General features: G+C 31.8%; 1 protein-coding gene and 1 pseudogene across 2 annotated transcripts; both read left to right on the top strand.

Annotated features, from left to right (window-relative positions):
- The first annotated feature begins 4048 nt into the window (after positions 1-4048).
- Positions 4049-7363, top strand: LOC110415158 (small ribosomal subunit protein uS9m-like; annotated as a pseudogene). The gene is made up of 4 exons (XR_016351130.1): positions 4049-4563; positions 5005-5445; positions 6753-6833; positions 6996-7363. The product of XR_016351130.1 is annotated as a small ribosomal subunit protein uS9m-like (transcript).
- A 1033-nt stretch (positions 7364-8396) lies between these two features.
- Positions 8397-16167, top strand: LOC110415157 (C18orf8). The gene is given in 14 exon segments (XM_021426712.2): positions 8397-8565; positions 9110-9211; positions 9334-9395; positions 9497-9728; positions 9821-10080; positions 11083-11236; positions 12445-12554; positions 12642-12729; positions 12830-13165; positions 13243-13317; positions 13411-14018; positions 14643-14751; positions 14878-15057; positions 15474-16167. Coding segments are annotated over 11 exon segments (2265 nt in total). The 5' UTR covers positions 8397-8565; positions 9110-9211; positions 9334-9395; positions 9497-9560; the 3' UTR covers positions 15651-16167.
- The last annotated feature ends 5569 nt before the right edge of the window (positions 16168-21736 follow it).

Here is a 21736-nt window from a genome sequence, read left to right as displayed (position 1 = left end):
ACTTATATATAAATTTAAAATTTAGATTGTATCAAACAAATAAAAAATAGGACATAATTTCATTATTATTATTTTGTTGATTTCAAATTTCATTTATTTATTTTTATGTATATAAATATATAATCCATCTCAACATTCAACTTCCTTCCTCTCAAAAAAAATTCAAATTCCCAATGCAACAAAAAAAAATCCATTTATATTTTTATCAATCTTTATTTAAACATTTATATCTTTGATATACTTTTTTTTTAATATCATTGATGTACTTGCAAAAAACACTTATAAAAAATTAAACATAATGCGAAACAAATATTATTGCTTTTTTATCAAAATTTATTTAGTTACAAAATATGTGACCATCATTTCACTTAAAATTTTTTATTAATCATTTTTTTGAACAAATTATTTACAAAAATTAAAAAGTACTTACAAAAAATCTAAATGAGTAATTAATTAATTAAGAACTATTTATTCAATTCTTATTATCTGTTGATCTTTTAAACTAAGATCCCTATATTTTACATTAGGATAATTTTAATCATATGTTAAGAATTAGGACTTTAATCAGTCAACCAAATAAGATTTATAATTGGATAGTTTAACATCTTCTATAGTAGCTTTTATTTAAAAATTTCTATGTATCTTATATTTATCCAACATTATATATCTTGTGTTAAAAAAATTTTAATTTCTTATTTAATTTAGATTGAAAATTAAAATTTTGACAAAAAGGTATTAGTGCATAGCGTATACAACATACTTTGAGTAATCATTCTAATAATTTGAAACTTCAAATGAGAGTATTGGTCTTTAATTTGGAAGCCAGAGACCACAATTAATAAATTTAATTGAATTGGAGATTATAAATAAAAAAAGTCAATATTAAAATATTAAATTAATATAAATAATTAAATAATTAAATGGTGACCGATGAATTTATATCAGCCTTTTCAAAAATGAATCTATATAAGTCATTAATATATATATATATATAAATAACATGCATTAGAACATTATTAGTGATATCAACTTTATATTATAAAGTATAAACCCCTAATATATAGAAACTTTTCAATCCTTCCTCTCTTAAGATATTCTTGAATTTGATAGTGGAATAAATTTTACTTTACTATGTAAAAAACTTATGCCATTAACTGATTTTATTTTAATATGAAAATGATTTGTTTTATTTTAATATCAAAGAAAATTTGTATTTTTTTTTCAAAATAATCTTGTTAATCATAAAAAAGACATAATGCTAATAATTTTTAAAAATAGACTATTAAGTAAATTGAAATTTTAAAAAATTTTAATAGATAAAAAGAATTCGATTGAGTCTGTTAAATCCAAATTAATCAACTAAAGCCAATTAATCAGATGCAACCTCAATTGTTTTAATTAAATCCCCCAACAAAATCGATTGAGTCAATTTATAGAATTTTTTGACCGATTTAATTGATTGTTGACTCCTACTTGTAACAAAATTCATGTGTTATCCTCTTGCTTTCAAGAAAAATGAATGCATAATAATTTTATAAGTAAGCTTTAAATAATTTTGAAAGCTATAAATTCTTTTTATGAGAATTAAAACTGTAAAGAATGTTTAGCAAGCCAATCATTATTTATGGATTTATGGGATAAGATTCCAATCTACCTCTCCACTTAAGACCATAGATTAGAATTTTCACTTATTTAATTCGATTAAAATATAATCAAAAGTTAACGGCAAAAGTATATTTTACATAATATGTTAACTTTTGACTATTTTTGAATCAATTAGAAAGTATATTGGTAATATTGCATTTATTTAAAGAAAATTTATAAATTTGATCCACCAAACTAAGTAAATTAATAAATTCAGATCTTATTCTAAAATTTATTTGCTAGAATTGGCCTTTTTATATAAGTAAGCTCTTTTGTTTAACATAAAAATTTTTAGTCACATATTTAACCATATAAATCCTACCATTTGAAAAATTGATTTGACTTCCCCTTCTCGAAATTTTTTATAAAACATACTACTAATAAAAAATTATTATTCTATACATTATTGGTGAAGTTTTTAAATTTTACGAGGAGTTAAGATGTTATGATATGTTTTTTTATTTATTAAATTAATTAATTAATTTTTTAAATATATTATAATGACTTGTAGAATTTAAAAATTTCTCCAAAGGTATATAAAATAATTTTCTCTAATAAAAAGAAAATGTCAAAATATCCACTAAGTTCTTATACTTATGTATTTTATTTAATTTAGTTCTTATACTCAAAATCGAAATAATTCAATTACTTGATTTTGAAAACTGTTTCAATTTAGTCCCTTTTCAATATCTAGTTTCTTCGTTAAAAGGATAACATCAACTTTGATGTGGCAACGACATGATGAAATAACACTAATGTGATGACGTAATAATATCATGTGGCATTGATATGATGAGGCGGTAATGCTGATGTGATATTGATAAACTGACACATTAGTGCCATATGACAATGTTGACGTGGTAAATTAAAAAAAATAAAAAAAATCTATGCTATGTTATAAGAATTAAATTGAACAAAAATCTATAATATAAGTATTAAATTGAACAAAATTGAAATGTTGACAGGTCAAATTAAAAAATATTTGAAAAATATTAATATTTAAGTAGATGATGCATATATTTATTAATAAGTCAAATGTTTATGTATAGAAGATTTATGATGTTAAAAAATATAAATAAATATTTTTTTACTTTATTATTTGATTCTAAAATAAATATATTAATTTATTTATTTGCAAAAATTAAGTTCAAAATTAATATATTTATTTTGACATGATGACGTGGTTTTCAATCTTAATTTTTGTAAAGAGATAATATATTTATTTCGAAATCAAATAATTAAATAAAAAAATATTAATTTATATTTTTCAACAACATAAATCTTTTACATATAAGCATTTGACTTATTAATAAACCTGTGTATTATCTACTTAAATATTTATATTTTTTAAATATTTTTTTAGTTCAATCTCTCAATATCTTAATTTTCTTCAATATAGTTTTTCTACTATAGATTTTTGTTCAATTTAGTTCCTATAATGTAGCACAAATTTTTTTTTTTAAAAATTTTTTTCTTAATTTTTCACATGGCATCGACATATCAACTTGTCACCACCACGTGGCACTATCATGTCATCGCATTGGTGCCATGTGGTTACATCACGTCATCATGTTAATGTCATATCATCAAAAGTGCCACATCAACACCACATCAACACTAACATCATCCTCTATAACAACAAAATTGATTGTCGATAGAAGGAAGAACTAAATTGGAGTAATTCTCAAAATCGAAAGATTAAATTATTTTAATTTTGAATATATGGATTAAATTGAATAAGATACATAAGTATAAAGACTTAGTGGGTATTTTGATCAATAAATATATGTATCATCTACTTAAATTTTTTTCTTAATTTAATCTCTCAACACCTCAATTTTGTTCAATTTAACTTTTATTTTATAGATTTTTATTCAATTTAATCTATATGATGTGACACAAATTTGTTTTGAAAAAATTTTCTCTTAATCTGTCACTTCAACATTGCCATGCAACACCGAATGTTATCTTGTCAATGCCATGTTATTATATCAAAGTCACATGGTATTGTCACATTATTATGTCAATGCCATGTCACTAAAATGTGTTACACTAATGTTGATATTATCCTTTTAATAGTAAAATTAAATATTATTAAAATAATTAAATTAAAATAATTTTTAAAATTAAAAAATTAAATTACTTTGATTTTAAATATAAAAACTAAATTGAACAATCTATATGAATATTGAAACTTGGTGAATATTTTGATCAAAAGAATAATCATAATACTGACAAGAAGTTGGACATTTTAGACATCTTTGGGCTTTGTTGGGCCACGGACATTTGAATTGGAGCGGTTCGGTTCAAAATCTACCAAATTTCTAAAACCCTGCCCAGAGCAAAAATTGAAAATCCTGTCCTTTGTACTTCCCAACCCCCCCAAAACCCTTTCCTTTCCACCATGCTTTCTCGTCTCCTCCCCAAACCTTCCATTTCCGTCTTCTACCCCTCCTGTCCTCAAAATCCCAACCATATCCCTACTCCCTCAGCACCCTCCCATTTCCCTCCCCCGTTTCCTCTCAACCAATCAAAACAATAACAATGATAATAAAAAAGATCAACCGTTTTCCGATCCATGGAAATTTTCCCCAGAAAATGACGGGAAATTCGACAGTCTCTTCTCCGATAAGTCCGGAACCCTCGCCGGATTCTCCGGCTTCACCGAGTCTCCTACGGCCGCAGGTGAGGAAGACGGTGGTGCTGGAAAGAAGAGTGGAGAGAGGATTGGTTGGTTGGAGAGAAGATAAAGCGTGGAGCTTTGGAGAGGAAGAGAAAGGTGATGGCGGTGTTTGATTTAAAAGGTTGACGGATTTTGTTGAACCGGAGGTGAAACTAGTGTTGCCAAGAGTGATGATAGTGTTGAGGAGCAGAAGAATTTTGAAGAAGAAGAGAAGCAGCTCACTGCCGTACTCAAAGGCAAGCTTCCATTTTTTTAATAAAAAATAGATTCAATAGCAATTTATTGTTGTTATGTTTTTTATCGGATTGGAAGGATGAAATAGTAAATTTAGGCGTAGTTTGGCATTGCGGTTAAAACATAGAGTGAAAATGTTGCGATTAGGATAGGTAGGAACTTACTTTTGCCATTGAGATCAAACTCATCGTAATTGGCAAATTTTATATTATTTAGAATAGCATTTGCAGCAAAATTCAGCGAGTGTGATCATACATGAATCAAATTGCAATGCCTAATTGGGCCTTTGTATAATAGCAGGAAGAGTAGGATGAGAACTGAAATAAAAAAGGAAAATTTTTATAAATTATGGCCTTGGTGTCCTTATTGTGAATCAAGGTGCTGGCTACTTGTTTACCTTGATTTATCTTTGGGGTTAAGAGGAAGATTATACCCTTTTGCAGGTCCGAATCGTGCATTTGGTGACCTTATTGCAGCATCCGGTATCACAGATGCGATGCTTGACAGTTTGATTGCTCTGAAGGACTTTGAAGGGGTTGAGGGATTGCCACCTTTAAACGTTTTAGAAGATATGCGATATGAAAAGAATACAAGGAAATCCATGAGAGCTGAAATAGAACTCCAGAAGATGGAGGAAATTGCCAAAGCAAGAGTAAGACAAGTAGACGATAAGGGAAGGGCTTATGGTACTGGGAGAAGAAAATGTAGTGTAGCTCGTGTTTGGGTTCAACCTGGTGATGGGAAATTTATTATCAATGACAAACAATTTGATGTCTACTTCCCAATGCTTGATCATCGTGCTGCTCTTCTTCGGCCATTCTCTGAAACAAAGACCTTAGGCCTTTGGGACATTAACTGCACTGTTAAAGGAGGTGGTGTTACAGGCAAGCTTAATTCCTTGAACTTACACTTCCTTCCTTCCTCTAAATAATAATAACTGTCTCTTTAATAGCAATCTCTCTAATTTATTTGTTTAACACTTGAGTTTCTCTGATTTAAAGTTTATGCATCACCACTGTTACATGAATATTAAGCTGGAAACTTTAAAACATTGGTTTTGGTCATTATATTTTACTTGGCCAGGCTGCTTTATCAAGAATAAGAAAAAAGTTATGCCTAAAGAAAGAGAGCAGTCTTTAGTATTTCACCCTGTTGATCTGGCATTGAGCATGTTTGTTACAAAACTAATACAAGTGATTGTATGGATATATTTTCACGCTTTTTAACTTGTTGGGACCAGCCATGGAGAAATGGGATTTTGCAAATATTTTTAGGCATGCTTTATCCTCTCAAGTTGTATAGATAGCAATTGCATTACTTATTTTCTGCAAGAGTGAAATATGTTTGACATGTGTTTAATACTAGTTTTTTGAATGAGGGTAGACATTTTAGTTTCTATTTGAAACAAGTCAAATTATTAAGTATACAATCTAAATATGTTTAATCTAATGAAAGATTAGTTAATGTGTTGACTTGGCATACTACATGTCTAGTTGCAGCCACCTCAAATCCAACCTGCAACCAATGGCCATAACTTGTTGGCACTGCATGAACTCATGTCAAATGGTGGCAAAATGCCACCGCAATGACACTTTACATGATAAGTGTTAACTAGCTGAAGGCCTTTCTGGTAAGTTGATTATTGTCTGTAAATAGAGCTTAGTGAGGTTTGGCTAATACGAGCTTCATTTTTTTCTCATTTAAAAATTTGCCAGGAGGCTGGCCTCACCTTCTTACATGTTAGACAACTTCTTAGAAATACTTTCCCTTCCAGATTGAAATTTGTATAACACCCTTCTATCAGTTTTCGTATGCTATAATATAACTTAGTTATGCGGTTGAGCTGATGAGGTTTGAACAGTTAGTCTGGTCTTCATGTTTCATTTTGCAACGTTATGGAGTTCATTGGCTGTTGAATCTTGAAAACTGGATGCCACCATAGCCCTACTGTACTCAAGATATCATCTAGAGAGTGGCAAACTTTGATTTCAAGTATAGTGGTCTTTCCGTGGACGGTGTTAAGGAAAACTCATCTAATAGATACCTTCATTACCTTAGTTAGCTTAATTTTATATTTAACAGTCTAATGCCCTTTGCCTAAGTTGAAATTTAATGCTTTATAAGTGCTTTGTTGCACTGTTGACTTTAGTTTTCTTCCTTCTAAGTAAAGCTGACTATCTGCTTGTGACAGGCCAAGTGGGAGCAATTCAGTTGGGAATCAGTAGGGCATTGCAAAATTTTGAGCCAGAGCTACGTCCTCCACTCCGAGCAGGTATTACCTCTTTTAGGATTGTGCATTATTGTATTTTGGTCATTTACACTCCATCAATCCATTTTTAGGTTTTGGCAAGGCCTTTTTAATCATAATCTTCATTATTACATTTTTTTTTTATCTTATGAACATGTTTACTGAAAAGGTCATGTGTTCTACCAGCCGGTTTCTTGACAAGGGATCCACGTGTGGTGGAAAGGAAAAAACCAGGGAAGGCAAAAGCAAGGAAGAGCTTCCAATGGGTCAAGCGTTGATCAGCTGTTGTGTGCCTGCTTTTCTGTGCTAGTAATTTCTCAGGGACCTTTTTAGGCTTATTGTATTTTTGATGAGAAGGGAATTTTAATTTTGCCATACTGCAGTAATTTCTTTCATTCATAAGGTTTGGTGTTTGCATTGTAACGTAGCTTGTAATCTAGTTCTCCCAACTTCAGTAGGAGCAGAGTTAGGAAGATTTTACTTGACCATGAAATATGTTTGAGATATTGGCCCTTTCTATTTTTTTTGGGGAAAGAAGGAAAAATCTGTTGACATCTCATGGTGTTTGATGCTCTGCACGATATAATATGCTAATATTTCCAATAGTCAAATATCATTCGCTGGGCTTTTCAAGAAAATTTTACCTTTGTCTACAATTGGAGATTTCTTCCCTTTTTTTTTTTTACTTTAAGAAATTGAAAGTAAATTTGAATATTTGTTGTAGAAAGGTTGGTAAAAAAACCAAGGAGCAGACAAGAATATTAAAATTGATGTCGATTATCTGAGGTGCTCGGATAAAAACTTGAATCTCGCAACCTAAATTAATTATATAAGTTGTTTTGATTTATATTTTTATTTATTTAGTTAAATTTTAAATTTTTATTGTTAGGTCAAAATTTTATTTTTATTTCAACTAATTATCATTTGATAAAATGTTATTTGTTATTTTAAGTAATATGATATTGATTTACATATATATTAATATGTATGTCATAATAGTTAATGATGTGATATGTTGATGAATTATGATTATATAATTATATAATATTTTTTATGTTTACGTTAATATAAATTAATAAGTAATGTTTAGATAAATCATAATTAATTAATGTTAATAATAAAGATTTATTTAACATAAGAAAATAGAGAATTTATTAATTTTTTAAAAAATAGTTAAAGAGTTTTTTAATTTTTTAAATTTATTTTTATAAAAAATAAAAATATTAATTAAAAAGAATTTTAATTAATTTATATTATTTGGGATACTGGACTTATTTATAATCATTCCTAATTGTAAGAGTCAGACCATTCTATTATGCAATGTAAGTTTAAAAATATTAAATATTTTACCATGGGGATTAAGAAATTAATATAAAGGCTTTAATTTATTGGACATCTTAAACCAAAAAATAGAATTAACAAAATGGTATTGGGATTATCTTTGAAATTTTATTAGTTACTAAATAATTAATTAATAAACACTTGAGTATTTAATTTATTAATAATGTGTTATTTCTTTCAAGATTTGAATATTTCTTCTTTAATTATTAAAAAAAAAACTAATTAACTAACGAGGCTGAGGAGTCGTATTTCTCAGACTAAGACCGTTAGGTGTAGTGGAAGAAGTAACTCGCTTTTCCTTCCACGATTCAAAGCCAGTTCTTTAGATTCGATAGCGGGAGGCTAACCAAAACAAGAATAAGAGCAGTAGAATTTTGTTCCCGAAATCCCACAAAAGAAATGTTGAATTGCCCAGGTGTTTTATCTTCTCTATCTCTTCGATTCTGCTAATTACTTTGTGGTTTGAAGCGAGTCAGTCTCTAGGATTTAATTAGGGGTTTTTTTTCTATCAATTCAATTGAAAACCCTAAGTTAATCAATTCATGTTCAATTCGCAGTCTATTAATCTTTCAAATTTGTGAATTGTGAGATTTTTCCCTTTAAGAATTACTATCAAATCTAAGAATCGTCATTTTCTATTCATTTTTGTATTTCCTCTTTCTTTATTTAATTTCTTTTCAGAGCCGTGGAAATGAAAGAAAAGAACACAATCTCTCCACTTAGGCGCATTTTAGTGAATTGTACGGCACAGGTTTGTCGATAAGTACTCACCTTGACCTTGTACTACTGCCTGTATCATTAGGATTATGCTTTAAATATTTAGTAAGTGAGGTTGAAAATAAGCAAAAATGTGATTGCGGAAAGTCGTTTTGTTGAACCTGCTGTTTAGTGAGTGTTTGTTCTGCTTGCACTTGGTTCCTATTCTTTTTTATTTTTAAATTGAAGCAACGTCTTTGCAGGCAAGAGAATACGGGGCCTGTGTGGCAGCTAAAGTTCCGGAAGTTGAACACAATATGTGTTTGAAAGAATTTCTTGCCCTAAAGACTTGCATGCAGAATACGGTATCCATATTGCTTAGAAATACACTTTTATGCATTAAAAGAAAGAAGGATATTTGCAGTGCATAATCCCTTTTGAAAAAGCTGCACTTAGCATTAATGTTTTCTACTTTTTTTGTTTATAGCTCCGGGGAAAGGTCTAATGTTTGGATCCTTGGAGGAAGTTGTTCAAACTTTGTATAAGACGGTGAATGCAATGAACTTTTCCTTCTTTTTTTTTTTTTAATGCTAGTCTTTAAGCTCGATACATTCTTTCTATTGTACTCATACTATCCTTTTGTGCTTCAGTAGTTTTATTATTCTCCAGCAATTTGGGTTTTGAGGTTAAAAAACTCAACATAACCTTAGGAAAATGGCTGGGAAAGCATCAAGCTCTCAAGCCAGTGTTGGTGGTTTAGGATCGGGAGCTTTGTCGCATGTTTTCATACAATATCCCCCTCTACGTTGCAACATTCCTGGATCAAGAGGTTTCTATTATGATGATGGAAATAAGTTGCTTATCTCTCCTACATCTGATCAGGTTTTATAGTTCTGAAGTTAATAAGTGTGCTTGAATTTTGTTTGAGCTTGGCAGATCCATATTTTACTTTTCTTATTTGCCTTTCTACCCAGGTCTTTTCATGGAAAATTACTCCCTTTTCTCCACTGGCTGCCTCTACCACTGATTCAATAGGTGAAGGGCCTATCTGCTCCATCCGGTTTTCTCTAGATGAAAAGTTTATAGCAGTCCAACGATCCAACATATTGATACAATTTTGGCATAGAGAAACAGGGGAAAGTTTCACTCACGGGTGCAAGTCCGAGTCGGAGAATATCCTGGGGTTTTTCTGGACAGATTGTCCGTCATGTGATATTGTAGTTGTAAAGACCAGGTAGGGGGAGGCTTCCTGTCCATTTTACATATGTATTGGATAATGATTTTGTTCTTGTGAACATCTTAAATCTTGATATGGTGTGTAAAATTCAGCTTCAACTGAGATATGATATTTTGGACAAGGAATTCAATTTCATATAATAGCAATGTTATGCTGCCTCTGAATGCTTACTTCACGTTCACTTGGATGCCTAATATATAAAATAAACATGGTTTGTAATATTTACAAGAAATTTAATTAGTCTACTGACTTGCAGATTTTTCTCTTTTTTTTTTTTACAAGAGGGAGCACTGCAGCTTAAACTTAGGATCTCTATTCAAATCCCACCCAACCCTTAACACTGGAACAGGCAGAATTAGCAACTTTGGAGTTACCTACTAGTTAGCATGCATCTAATAGATGTTATTATCACCTAATGCACATCATTTTATCATACCTGGAATCCTCTTGTAGCAATGGATGGACTCTTTCAGGCCATGCAGCTAGGTAAAGAACATTTAGAACTTTTGTATCAGCCATTGGCATTGTATGTTTTCTTTTGTTATTGATGCATGGAACTGTGCTGACTTTGCTGCATGACCAACACAAATATAATGATATGAAAGAGAGAGAGGAAAACTATTATCATTTTGGCAAATTATTCATCATTACACATTTTTTATCAGTTTCCCCTGGGGAAGAGAACAATTTATGTAACTTATACTTGGGGAGATACCACTATAGCATGGATCCGGAATAAGAAGTTCCCAACCCCAGAATCAACAATTTTTACTGTTAAATTTAGTTTGGAAACTTAAATGCATTGTACATCCAACATCATCAAGTCAACCTCACAAGATTTGCCATCATTGTTCATGTTATTGAGTAACAGTCATCTATCCTTGACCTTTTTGAGTTATGTAGGGTATACTTATTTCTATTTTTCCTCTTCATGTTTCTACTTTTATTTGCACCAAAGATTTATTGTGTTCAATTCACTGAAATGGAATTTAATCACAGTGGGTTGGACTTGTTTGCTTATGACTATGCCTCAAAGTCACTTGCCTTGGTGGAGGCAAGGAAATTAAATGTGAGTTGGTATGTCTACACTCACGAGAGCAGATTGGTTCTTCTTGCTTCAGGGATGCAGTGCAAGACATTCAATGGATTTCAGGTATGGCTACGAGCTTCAGTATTTGCTCAATTTTCTAGAAATCCTCTTAGAGCTTGTTTGGCTTGGCTTTTTTTTTTTAGCTTAAACGTTATTATGAAGCTTTTATGAAAAATTATAACTTTCAAAATTAAGCTGAAGTTGTTTGGTAAATTTACTTTTATAAGCTTTTTTTATAGATAAGCAGTTTGGTAAAACAACTTATATAAGCTCTAATTTTGATTAAAATTACCATAAAGCGTATTTGATAAATAACTTTCTAGTAGTTTGTTTGGCTTGGCTCTTTTTTTAGCTTAACAGCTATTATGAAGCTCTTATGAAAAATAATGACTTTTAAAAAAGCTAAAGCTGTTTGGTAAAGTTACTTTTATAAGCTTTTTTTTATTGATAAACTGTTTGGCAAAACAACATATATAAGCTCTTATTTTGGTGAAAATTACCATAAAGGATATTTAATAAATAACTTTCTAGTAGTTAGGGCCTTCTGCTTTTTTTGTTACTAATAGTCTTTGCGAAGAGAGGTAAAGGAGAGGGAGATCACGATTTGCGTTGGAGAGGGGTGATTTGCAGAGAGAGGGAGAGGACAAGGAGATTGATTGAGAGAGGGATATTTTTTGAGAGGGTAACGTTGGGATTATTTTTAATAGATGAGAATATTTGTAGAACAAAAATAAAAATTCTCTTGAAAAGCTGGCATGTTTTTAAAAGAAGAGAAGAGAAAGCTCCTCTAGCTTCTCTAGAGCTTTTCTGAGGCTCTTTTTTTTTCTTTTTTTGTAGATTTTGTTTTTTAAAAAAAAGTTATTTTTTTTAAGAGTTCTCAAAATCTCGTTTAGCTCGACTTTTACTTTTAAGAGGTAGATAAGTTGAAAAAAAGTCAGGCCAAACAGACACTTAGGCTAGGCTCTAATTTGGCTGGGCTATGCTTGCTCTGTGCAAGAAAATAAACTTAGAAATTGGTTTCAGAGGCTACATGCAAGAAAATGGTATTAAAAAATTGCACTTTTTGCAACATTTGGTTAACTTTATGACACTTGCAAAAATAGAGATTGATCATCTACCGAAGTTGACATGAAAATGTAGTATTAGAGTGATGGTCCCTTATGAAAAGTGATCCTGTTATTGTGGTTACTTAGCCTTTAATGGATAGTACAGATAGGTGGTGGTCCTTTTTGTCCTCGATTTTATTAATTTGACAAGTTGCTTATGTTCAGCTTTCATCTGCTGGGATTATTCGATTACCAAAGTTTGAGATGGTAATGGCTAAATCTGAAGCTAACAGCAAGCCTGTCCTTGCTTCTGAAGATGTCTATATTGTCACTGTGTATGTTTCTTTTATCTGTTTCTGCTAATATACCAAATTGTTAACTAAAATATATAAATATTATGATCTTCTTTTTCTACTTGACAGCTATGGGAGAATATACTGTTTGCAAGTTGATAGAGTTGCAATGCTACTGCACTCATATCGGTTTTACCGAGATGCTGTTGTCCAACAGGCAAGTGTTTCTCAAAACTCCCTCCAGCTCACTTCAAGTGCTGGCTTTATTCTAACTGGTTTTGAGTTGGAATCCCAACCATATTCATTTCCATTTGCAGGGTTCTTTACCAATCTATTCGAGCAAGGTTGCTGTGAGTGTTGTTGATAATGTACTACTTGTGCACCAAGTAGATGCAAAGGTTGTTATACTCTATGACATATTTGCAGATTCTCGAGCTCCCATATCTGCTCCACTTCCTGTACTGTTGAGGGGTTTTCCAAGGTCCAATATTTCTACATCTCGACCTAGCAGCAAAGAAAGTGAAAGCTCAGAGGCCTCTAATACAAATGATCATGAAGCAATTATTTATGGAGATGACTGGACCTTTTTGGTTCCTGACCTTATTTGTGATGTTGCTAATAAGCTTTTATGGAAGATCCACTTAGACCTGGAGGCAAGTCTTGTTGGTCATTCTTTGTTATTTTGTAATGGTTAATTCTTGTAATGACTGTCCCCTTTTTCTACTTGTAGGCAATTTCTGCTAGTAGCTCAGAAGTTCCGTCAGTATTGGATTTCTTGCAAAGACGAAGGCTGGAAGCTAATAAGGTCAATTCTCAGCTACCTCTCTTTCTCTTTCCACGATGAATGGCAATATAATCATTACCCGTTATTACGTGTACATTGCTTCTGCTATTTCAGGCTAAACAACTATGTTTGGGAATTACACAAACAGTGATTCTAGAACGTAGACCTGTCACCATGGTTGCCAAGGCAATGGATGTATTAGTCACCTCATATTCCCACTCTCTTAAAACTGGCAGTTATTTAAAGGGATTAAAGACTGAGAGGGCTCCCTCAAGCGTGCCAAATGTGGGTGGTTCAGGACAAGGCATTGATGTATTCACCAGCAGAACAGGTGGTCTTGGAAAATCCATCCAACATGAATCTGCTTCCAGAGTCAACAGTGCCGGTAGGCCTTCAACTTATTCTTCTTCAGAGACTGAGGATAGTTCCAGCATTGAACCATTGAAAACCAGCTCAAATGGTACAAAATTTGATGCTGGCAAAGTGGTTATGGGTGCTGAAAGTTGTACCACTGAAGCTCAGTCATCATCCCTCTCATCTCAATTTCCAGGTCCTAGTAGTAATCCATTAAATGCTAGTGTTTCTGAGCAGCAGGAGTCTCACCTCAGTTCACCTGCAATTTCACCTGATGAGATGTACAAATTTGTCTTTGCTCCTATCGAGGAAGAGATGGTTGGAGAGCCTTCTTATCTGGTTGCCATCATTCTTGAGTTTTGTCGAAGGTATGCTGACTATTGGAAGTGGTTTAGGACTGCTGCTTAACTATTTTGAAGGATTCTTGAAATGGGCTTGAATCTTATAAACAACCACTGAAACCATATTCTAGATAAAAACACAAAGCTCCCTATTGTGTATAAACTTATTTTCTAATAATGTTTTCTTAGCCATTTATATGGAAAATATAAACATAAGTCATATAAACTTTGTAGCTAAAAAAAGTTACTCATATAAATCATTTTCTGGTTATCTGAAGAAGCTTTTGGCCCGGCCTTATACTGAAGAGCAGCAAAATTTATGTGGCTTTATCCAAGTCTTTAGACATAAATAATAGATTTATCAAGTAAACTCTAACAAAACATAGCTATTATTCCAAATTTAGATAAGCAATTATAATGATGTTTTGGAAGCAAAAGAAAAGGAAAAACAAAAATTCTTAGGCACAATTGTGTCAGGAGCAGGTAGAAGAAAATTAGCTACATGATCTAGCAATATAACAACCAAGCTATACCACCTTGCTTTATTGACAAACTGAAAGAGAAAATACTAACTGATAGAATGCATGGTTATGGTACTCTGTTATTGAAATTGTATTGTTCCACGAAATCTTATTTGTTTCCTCTGTGCAGTGCTAGTTTGGAAAAGGTCAAAGTGCATCCAAATCTATGCGTGTTAACTATTCAACTATTGGCCCGTAGCGAGCGATATGCAGAACTGAGTTTATTTATCATAAACAAGGTTTTGAAGTCTCTTTTACCTTCACAATAAGTTTTTTTCCTTGCAAAAGAAAGAAAAGTTATCCATATGTTTTTGGCTGGATTGATTTTTTAGTTTTGTTTAAGGGTGAAAATTCTTCTGTTACAGATTATTGAGCCCTCGAAAGAAGTTGCTCTACAGCTGCTAGAGTCCGGTCGTCAAAATTTTCAAATTAGGAAGCTGGGCTCAGATATGCTAAGACAGCTCTCTTTACATCATGATTATGTGTTGTTACTCGTGCAAGATGGATATTATCTTGAAGCTTTACGTTATGCACGGAAGCATAAGGTAACCCTTTATTCGGTAACTACAGTGGAAATAAATTAGTGTGTTTTTTATTTATGTAAAATGACAGTTTTATGAATCTAGAACTGGATTCCTGATATTTGTTCATTCTGACATGGTTATTAAAGTTACCTGAGATCTGTAGGCTTTCATGAAATGGACAAGCAACCTTGTCTTATTTCACCAAAATGTTGGTAAAATTTGCTCTATATGTTTGTTGGTTTTTGTTTGCATATTATTTGTGTAACTGTGCATGTCTAAACATAAGGCCATTGCCAAAATCTTTACTCGTTTGAAATTGCTGGCAGGAAATAGGCATTTCATGGCATTTCACCAAAATGCTGGATGATTGTGTTCAGCTGTTAGCTTGGTTTGATTAATTTTGAAGACTTTCTAACAGAAATTTTTAAATTGTTCAGGTCACTACTATTCGGCCCTCATTATTTCTTGAAGCAGCATTTACTTCTAGTGACTCACAACATCTGGCTGCGGTTTTGAGATTCTTTTCAGATTTTCTCCCTGGCTTTCGAAGCACTTCAGATTTCTTTGCATATTACCACATTCTCAATGAGATGAACTCTTAAGTAGCTGCTTGAGATCTAATAAGAAGATGACAACGTGTACTTGCCAGTCATAATTATGGCAATGCCATCTGCTATTTAATTGTGATCACCTCTCAATGAAAGCACACCAACTATCTCAATCCTAAGACTAAGAACATCAAAAAGAACAGTTGAAGTAGAGTCCTAGCAAGGGAGGAGGAGCAGAAGAAGCAGCATGCTTTTTTTATTTTGCATCCATTTTTCCACTTCTGATGAATAAGTTTTTGTTGATCGTCATGTTACTTTTCCAGGTCCAGCTTTTCCAAGTCTTAAACTCACCAGCAGTGTTTTGTATCTAGGACTCTTTAAGAACATCGACACTCGAGGGAAAGTTATATAGAGTTTCTAGAGATCTGGAAAATGATGATCAGTTGTTTGATACACGTTTTTATGGTATTCCCCTTTTTTCTCTTTGTATTGATTTGTGCATCATCTAGATTTTCCTTTTAAGTAAAAGAAGTATGCAGACATGCACATGGACTAGCTTGCATGAACTGCCATTGCTTTTCTGTTCTTTTCTTTTCTCTTCTTTTCCCTCTAAACTCGCATTACTTGTTATTTAGTGCTTCACCTTTGAATGGAGATCACATGCGTTCCACTTTTACACCAGTTTCTTTGCTTTCTCGGATGCCAAGCAGTAGCAATGGAAATGCTGATTTATCCACAAGTATTCTTTTTTCAACGAGAAGCTTTTTGCCCTTTGTTCTTGTTGCAATGATCTCTTTATTTTTCTCATCCAAGCCCAGGGGAAGCTTCCCTCTGATTCCTTCTGCCATGGGTTCTTATCCAAGTATCACAAATTTCCCCTCTGAGCTACCTATGTAAAAGTGTAGCTGCTGTGTTTTTATTTCAAAACCCAAACCCCCCCACTGTGAGAAGAAATCCATGATTTTGGAAGAGGCTAAGTTTGGGGGGTAAAGGGCGTTGAGATGTGATTATTTGCACTGCGAATTTGTAGTAAACTTGGTATGAAGACAACCAAAATGGACCCTGCTCCACAATAAAAACATTGAACACTAGGGTTGCATATAAATGTATGCTACGCCAAGGAGTGGGCCATTTTAAGTTTAACTTGGTCGAATGTCATTGAGGTTGACTTCCTGTCTAATCATGACTCAAAAATTCATCCAAGCTTAGCCACCTAACCCTAGCTAAATCAATGTAAGACAGCATTGGGGTCACTTGATGTTCAAGGTCGACCTTGTTTTAATTTTGCATGGACCACCCCCCCCCAAACCCATCATCACCAATACACCTTAACTCATCATTTTCCTCCCTACTTACATTCCCTTTTTGCTATACAAAGCATTGAGAGCATTATTGCTTTTACTTTCATGTAATGATATTACACATTTCCTTCTCAACATGTGAAATGAAAGAAAGATAATCAAAGTGATTTTAAAGTTAAGACTTAATACATCATGTCAATTTCACCTAATTATATTTCGATGAACGTATTCTATATTTAATTAGATAAAAAATATAAATCGTGCTTTTCATTCAATAATCTTTCATTTTTATTGTCGATGTAATTTTTTGATATATACTTATTGATTATTTCTATTGAATAAATAAAAATATATATATGTTCGTATTTGGGATCGATGCCCTTCTTATATACTGATCTTAATAATGGGAGACAGGTTATAAGGGAGTAGGGCCGACCAAGCAAATTAAGCTTAGTATCATGTTAGTTCAACCAACCACTGCAAACACCGTACAAATCCAAAACTTTCAAGCCTGTACAATGGCTTTTATACGTTTATCAAGAAATTGACTGATTGCAAAAGATGGTAATTAATTTAAAAATTAACATAAATAACAATATTCTTGGACAGATCCAAACAGAAATGAAAAAAGAAAAAAGCAAGTATGGAGAAAACGATTTGAAACCTACCATGGAATTATGGTGCATCAGCCTTGGACAGCATTAAAATAATGAAAGCATCTCTAAAGGGGGCGATTTCTTACCAGAAAAGGATGCTTATATAGAAAAGAAGATCTAATCCAAGGTTTTGTTTCTTTAACGCAAATGGAGATATCCATTAGGAGCTTTGAGACTGAGATGCACCATTAAATAATTAATTTTTCTTTATATTAATAAGCCTACATTCCACCAAAAACCTTATTATATATTTTAAAAAAACGAAACTTAAAATTATTAAAGCATATCTGCCGGTGAGTGAGAGTTAGAAGGATGCTTGTCATCTGATGAGTGTGCATGTTTTGCATATTTTTAAGTTGGTTTGATTAAGATAGATGTTAGGTCTTTGGATAAAGATTGACGTTATTTCATTTTATTGGATGATGTTTTTCTTTATGAAATCTACCTAGGTGCTTCAATTTACATAAAGGATTGAATTGGATATAATCTGATAATGATTGTTTCGTCACAAAATTACTTTACTAATTACTTTAGACATTGACGTTTTTATGTCCAACCTTAGCAAGATTCGAATGTAAGACCTCTTACGTCAAATTGAATAATCTCGCCAATGCTCAAAATAAAAATGATTCATTCGTTTATCCTGACATGTTTAATGGTTAATTTTATAGTAAGGTCGATTTTTATAACTTAAACTTTACTTTGGTTATATATGTCTAATACTCGCGTGTAACTATTTTTCAACAAATTTGTTAATAAGTATGAGGAGTAATTAGCAAGAACTTGGCTTTGGGGATGTCAATTAAAGTATGAAAATGGGTTTTTCTAGATTTCATGAAAGGTAATCTTCAGTTAATTATCTCTTTATCCAATTTACTATTGCATACCAAAGATAATTAGAAATCAAACTTTGTTAAGAAATGACACATATAGAATTTTTTTAAATACCAAAATTCTATATGTTACCATCTTTTATTTTCACTCATATAGCTGCAATTAAATGCATTAGCAATTATCAAGCAACCCCCATAGTTTTACTGCTATTTCCTTTAGCCTTAAGTTATCCTCTCTCCATTTTAGGTTAGTCATTGTCTATATGTATATGCTTTCATGTGTATAGAAACAGAAGGAATCTATTTTTCATTTTATTGGTATATAAATAAATAATAAAATTAAGATATCAATCCATTTTCACGTTAAGTAATGTAAAGGCCACACATCTCATCTAAACTTTGAAATTATGTGTAAAGATAACTTCTTGAGGAAAAAGACCAACTTGATTACATATATATATATATATATATATATCTTGATTTTGCAGCATGAATTAAACAATTGTGATTATATATTGCTTATCAGTGCGATCAGACCCACCATTAATTTCCAGATAACTTAAGCAATTGTTAACATCATTAACAATCTTATTGGGGTTTATCAACACATCTTATTTGAAGAGTGTAAATTAAAAGAGAGAGAGAGAGGTTGTTGATATAAATTATATACATGTGCTGGAAACTTTTTCAATAGCCATTATTAATGTTAATCTATAATATGTTGTAGCATTATAGTAACCATACACACCTACCCTTCACTTCTAATTATCATTTGCAAACTACTTCTACTTAAATAATATATATAGTAATTAATAGTGCTTCCACTGCACCATTAAATTAAAGTATGATGTCATATATTATGAAATATTGTAACATTGTAAGTATTAGTAATGGTAATTGACACCCACAATTAACCCTAGATAGATACCATAAATTATGGAACTAAAATTTCAATGCTCACCATTTTTATTGTGGTTTTCTTTATAATTATTTCAAGAACACTGAGTAATGGTAGTGTGTGTGTGTGTGTGTGTATATATATATATAATTTGTACTGAACTTTCCAGATGTTTCATGCATTTGTTTATTGTAGACAGAATCAGTAGGTAATATATCCAAGTAAAAAGTTAGAATCTCTGATTCTGATCAATTAAGACATAATGCAGTGCAGAGGGTGAACTGCTACCTTCTTTTTCTCTTTCTCTTTTTTATACTTTCATAATTTGTTGGAGAGCAGAACTTTATATTAGGTATTGACTTTCCTTTTTCAGGTTAATATTCGTATCCATTTTTATCATTAATAAATCAAGTATAATTGCACTAGACAAAAAAGCTGTGTATAAATGAACCACTCTCTTAAAACTAAAGCCCTTTGTGATGGCATGGCAAGCAAGTTAAACCCACAATACAAGGGTACGCCCCTCACAGCAACAGTCAAAGAGAAAAAAAAACAAAACATTAACTCAAAAAACAGTCAACACAATAAACATTTACAATGCAACTGTCTGCCTCAGCTCGTGAGCTGTGGCATAAATTCGCCTGAACTACTTGTTTTTAATGCATGCCTTTCAATTTTCTTGTCCTTCAAAATAATTAGAAATATATATATATATTTATATTTACTTTAACTTAGTTGATGATGATTATTGATGAATGGTGAAGTGGAAATTTGATTCTCATAAATGAGAAAGTGACCAGAAATCAATGAAACGTGGCAGGCTTTCATTGTGATAAATGTTATTAACCCAACAACCTTTTTTCTTTTCTTTTTCTAGGGTAAAGAATAAATATATATATATATGCAATATTAAAACACCCTTTACTATAATGAATAGACCGCATTAATTGAGGAGTATTCCCACTTGCAAAAGCAATTAGAATTTCTTTTAGTATACCCTGAAAAGAACAAGAAATCAAACACAAAAATGTATTTGATAGTTACATTTCCTTCAACATCACCACGTGCACCTTCAATTGTTGCTTTTAAATTTAACAACTTGAAAAGTGTATATATATATGTATATTAAATTTACAAAAATATAACGGAGGTATTTCTGCACGTTACATTGATTTTTTTTATAATTTTAATGAATTAATATGAGTTTTTCCACATCAATCGCATAAACAATCTAATTAAAAGATCGACTCGATTCAAGGACCGGATCATTGAATCTACTGTTTGATCACTAAATTTGTTGAATTTAACAACAATGCTTCATGCAATTTTTTTTTCTCAATTCTCGCCAACAAATCAATCACGTCATTTACATGATAATTGACATTTACGTAAAATAAGCTTCAATTATGCATGAAATGCATGAAAATAAACTTGCCTAAAAATAGAAAATAATTGGATGGCTGTCATTCGAGTCTCAAGCTATATGATGTTAAGGACAAGTGTGTACGAGTCAACTTGATGATGCTTCAGAAAAAACTTGGGAAAATGTTTGTTTCATCCCGAGGCGTAAGCAACCCCACAAATACAATATTTCAGCGACAAGATTAAAGTGATCACTAAATTCCACCTCCATTCGTCGATGCAAAGAGCGTGGTCATCATGGTTCCACCGTTTGGTCCAAAAACAAGACCTAAAAAAGGTCAAAAGGAAAACAAACATTTACCAACTGCTGTCGGTTTTACCTGTTACACTTCATTTCTGTTGAGGAAGCAAAGGTTTGGGAAACAAATGGTAGGTACAATAGCAATCAAAGGAAGCGACTTGGTGGTAGACGAAGGGTCTCGGATTTCAATTTCAATTCTTTTACATATCGTTTTCCATTAAATAATGGAGAAAATTTCCTTTTATTAGTTACTATTAATCTTGAATTATCAATTTATTTCATATGGTTAATATTCTCAGCATGATATTGGATTATATTATAATTTAATCCCAGTGTAAGATTCAAACTCTTAAGGAAAGGCTTAGCACTTAGTGTGATTGTTGGCTATGAGTGCTTGGAGCAGAGTTATTAACTGGTATTGTTTCAAGGTTTGGCGAGGGAAGAGAATATAAACATGAATAAAAAGTATATATTGTATTAAAGGTGAAAATAAAGCCTATTCATAAGATTGGATGCATTATTACAAAGATAAAATCTTATCAAGTTATCTGATCTAAGATTAAATAAACAAATCTTGTTATATGTTCATCTTACAAGAAAATATATGTTTGCTGCTGTCTTGCTGGGAGTTTTCTGTCTTCTCTGGGAATTCTCTGTCTTCCTCGTAGCTGTTCTGCTTCTGAAGAGAAGCTTTTAAGCTAGGCCAATGAGGCACAAACATGCATACAATATAAAAACATAAACCATAAAAAAATAAAAATAATAAAAGTAAGAACCATCCTCTAGAGCAATTTGTTTGTT

This window comes from Theobroma umbraticum, unplaced genomic scaffold (assembly GCF_002168275.2).
Source record: "Theobroma umbraticum cultivar Fairchild unplaced genomic scaffold, ASM216827v3 scaffold_147.0, whole genome shotgun sequence".
Classification (NCBI taxonomy): Eukaryota; Viridiplantae; Streptophyta; class Magnoliopsida; order Malvales; family Malvaceae; genus Theobroma; species Theobroma umbraticum.
Note: the sequence above shows the minus strand (reverse complement) of the source record. Positions and strands in the feature narration are given on the sequence as shown.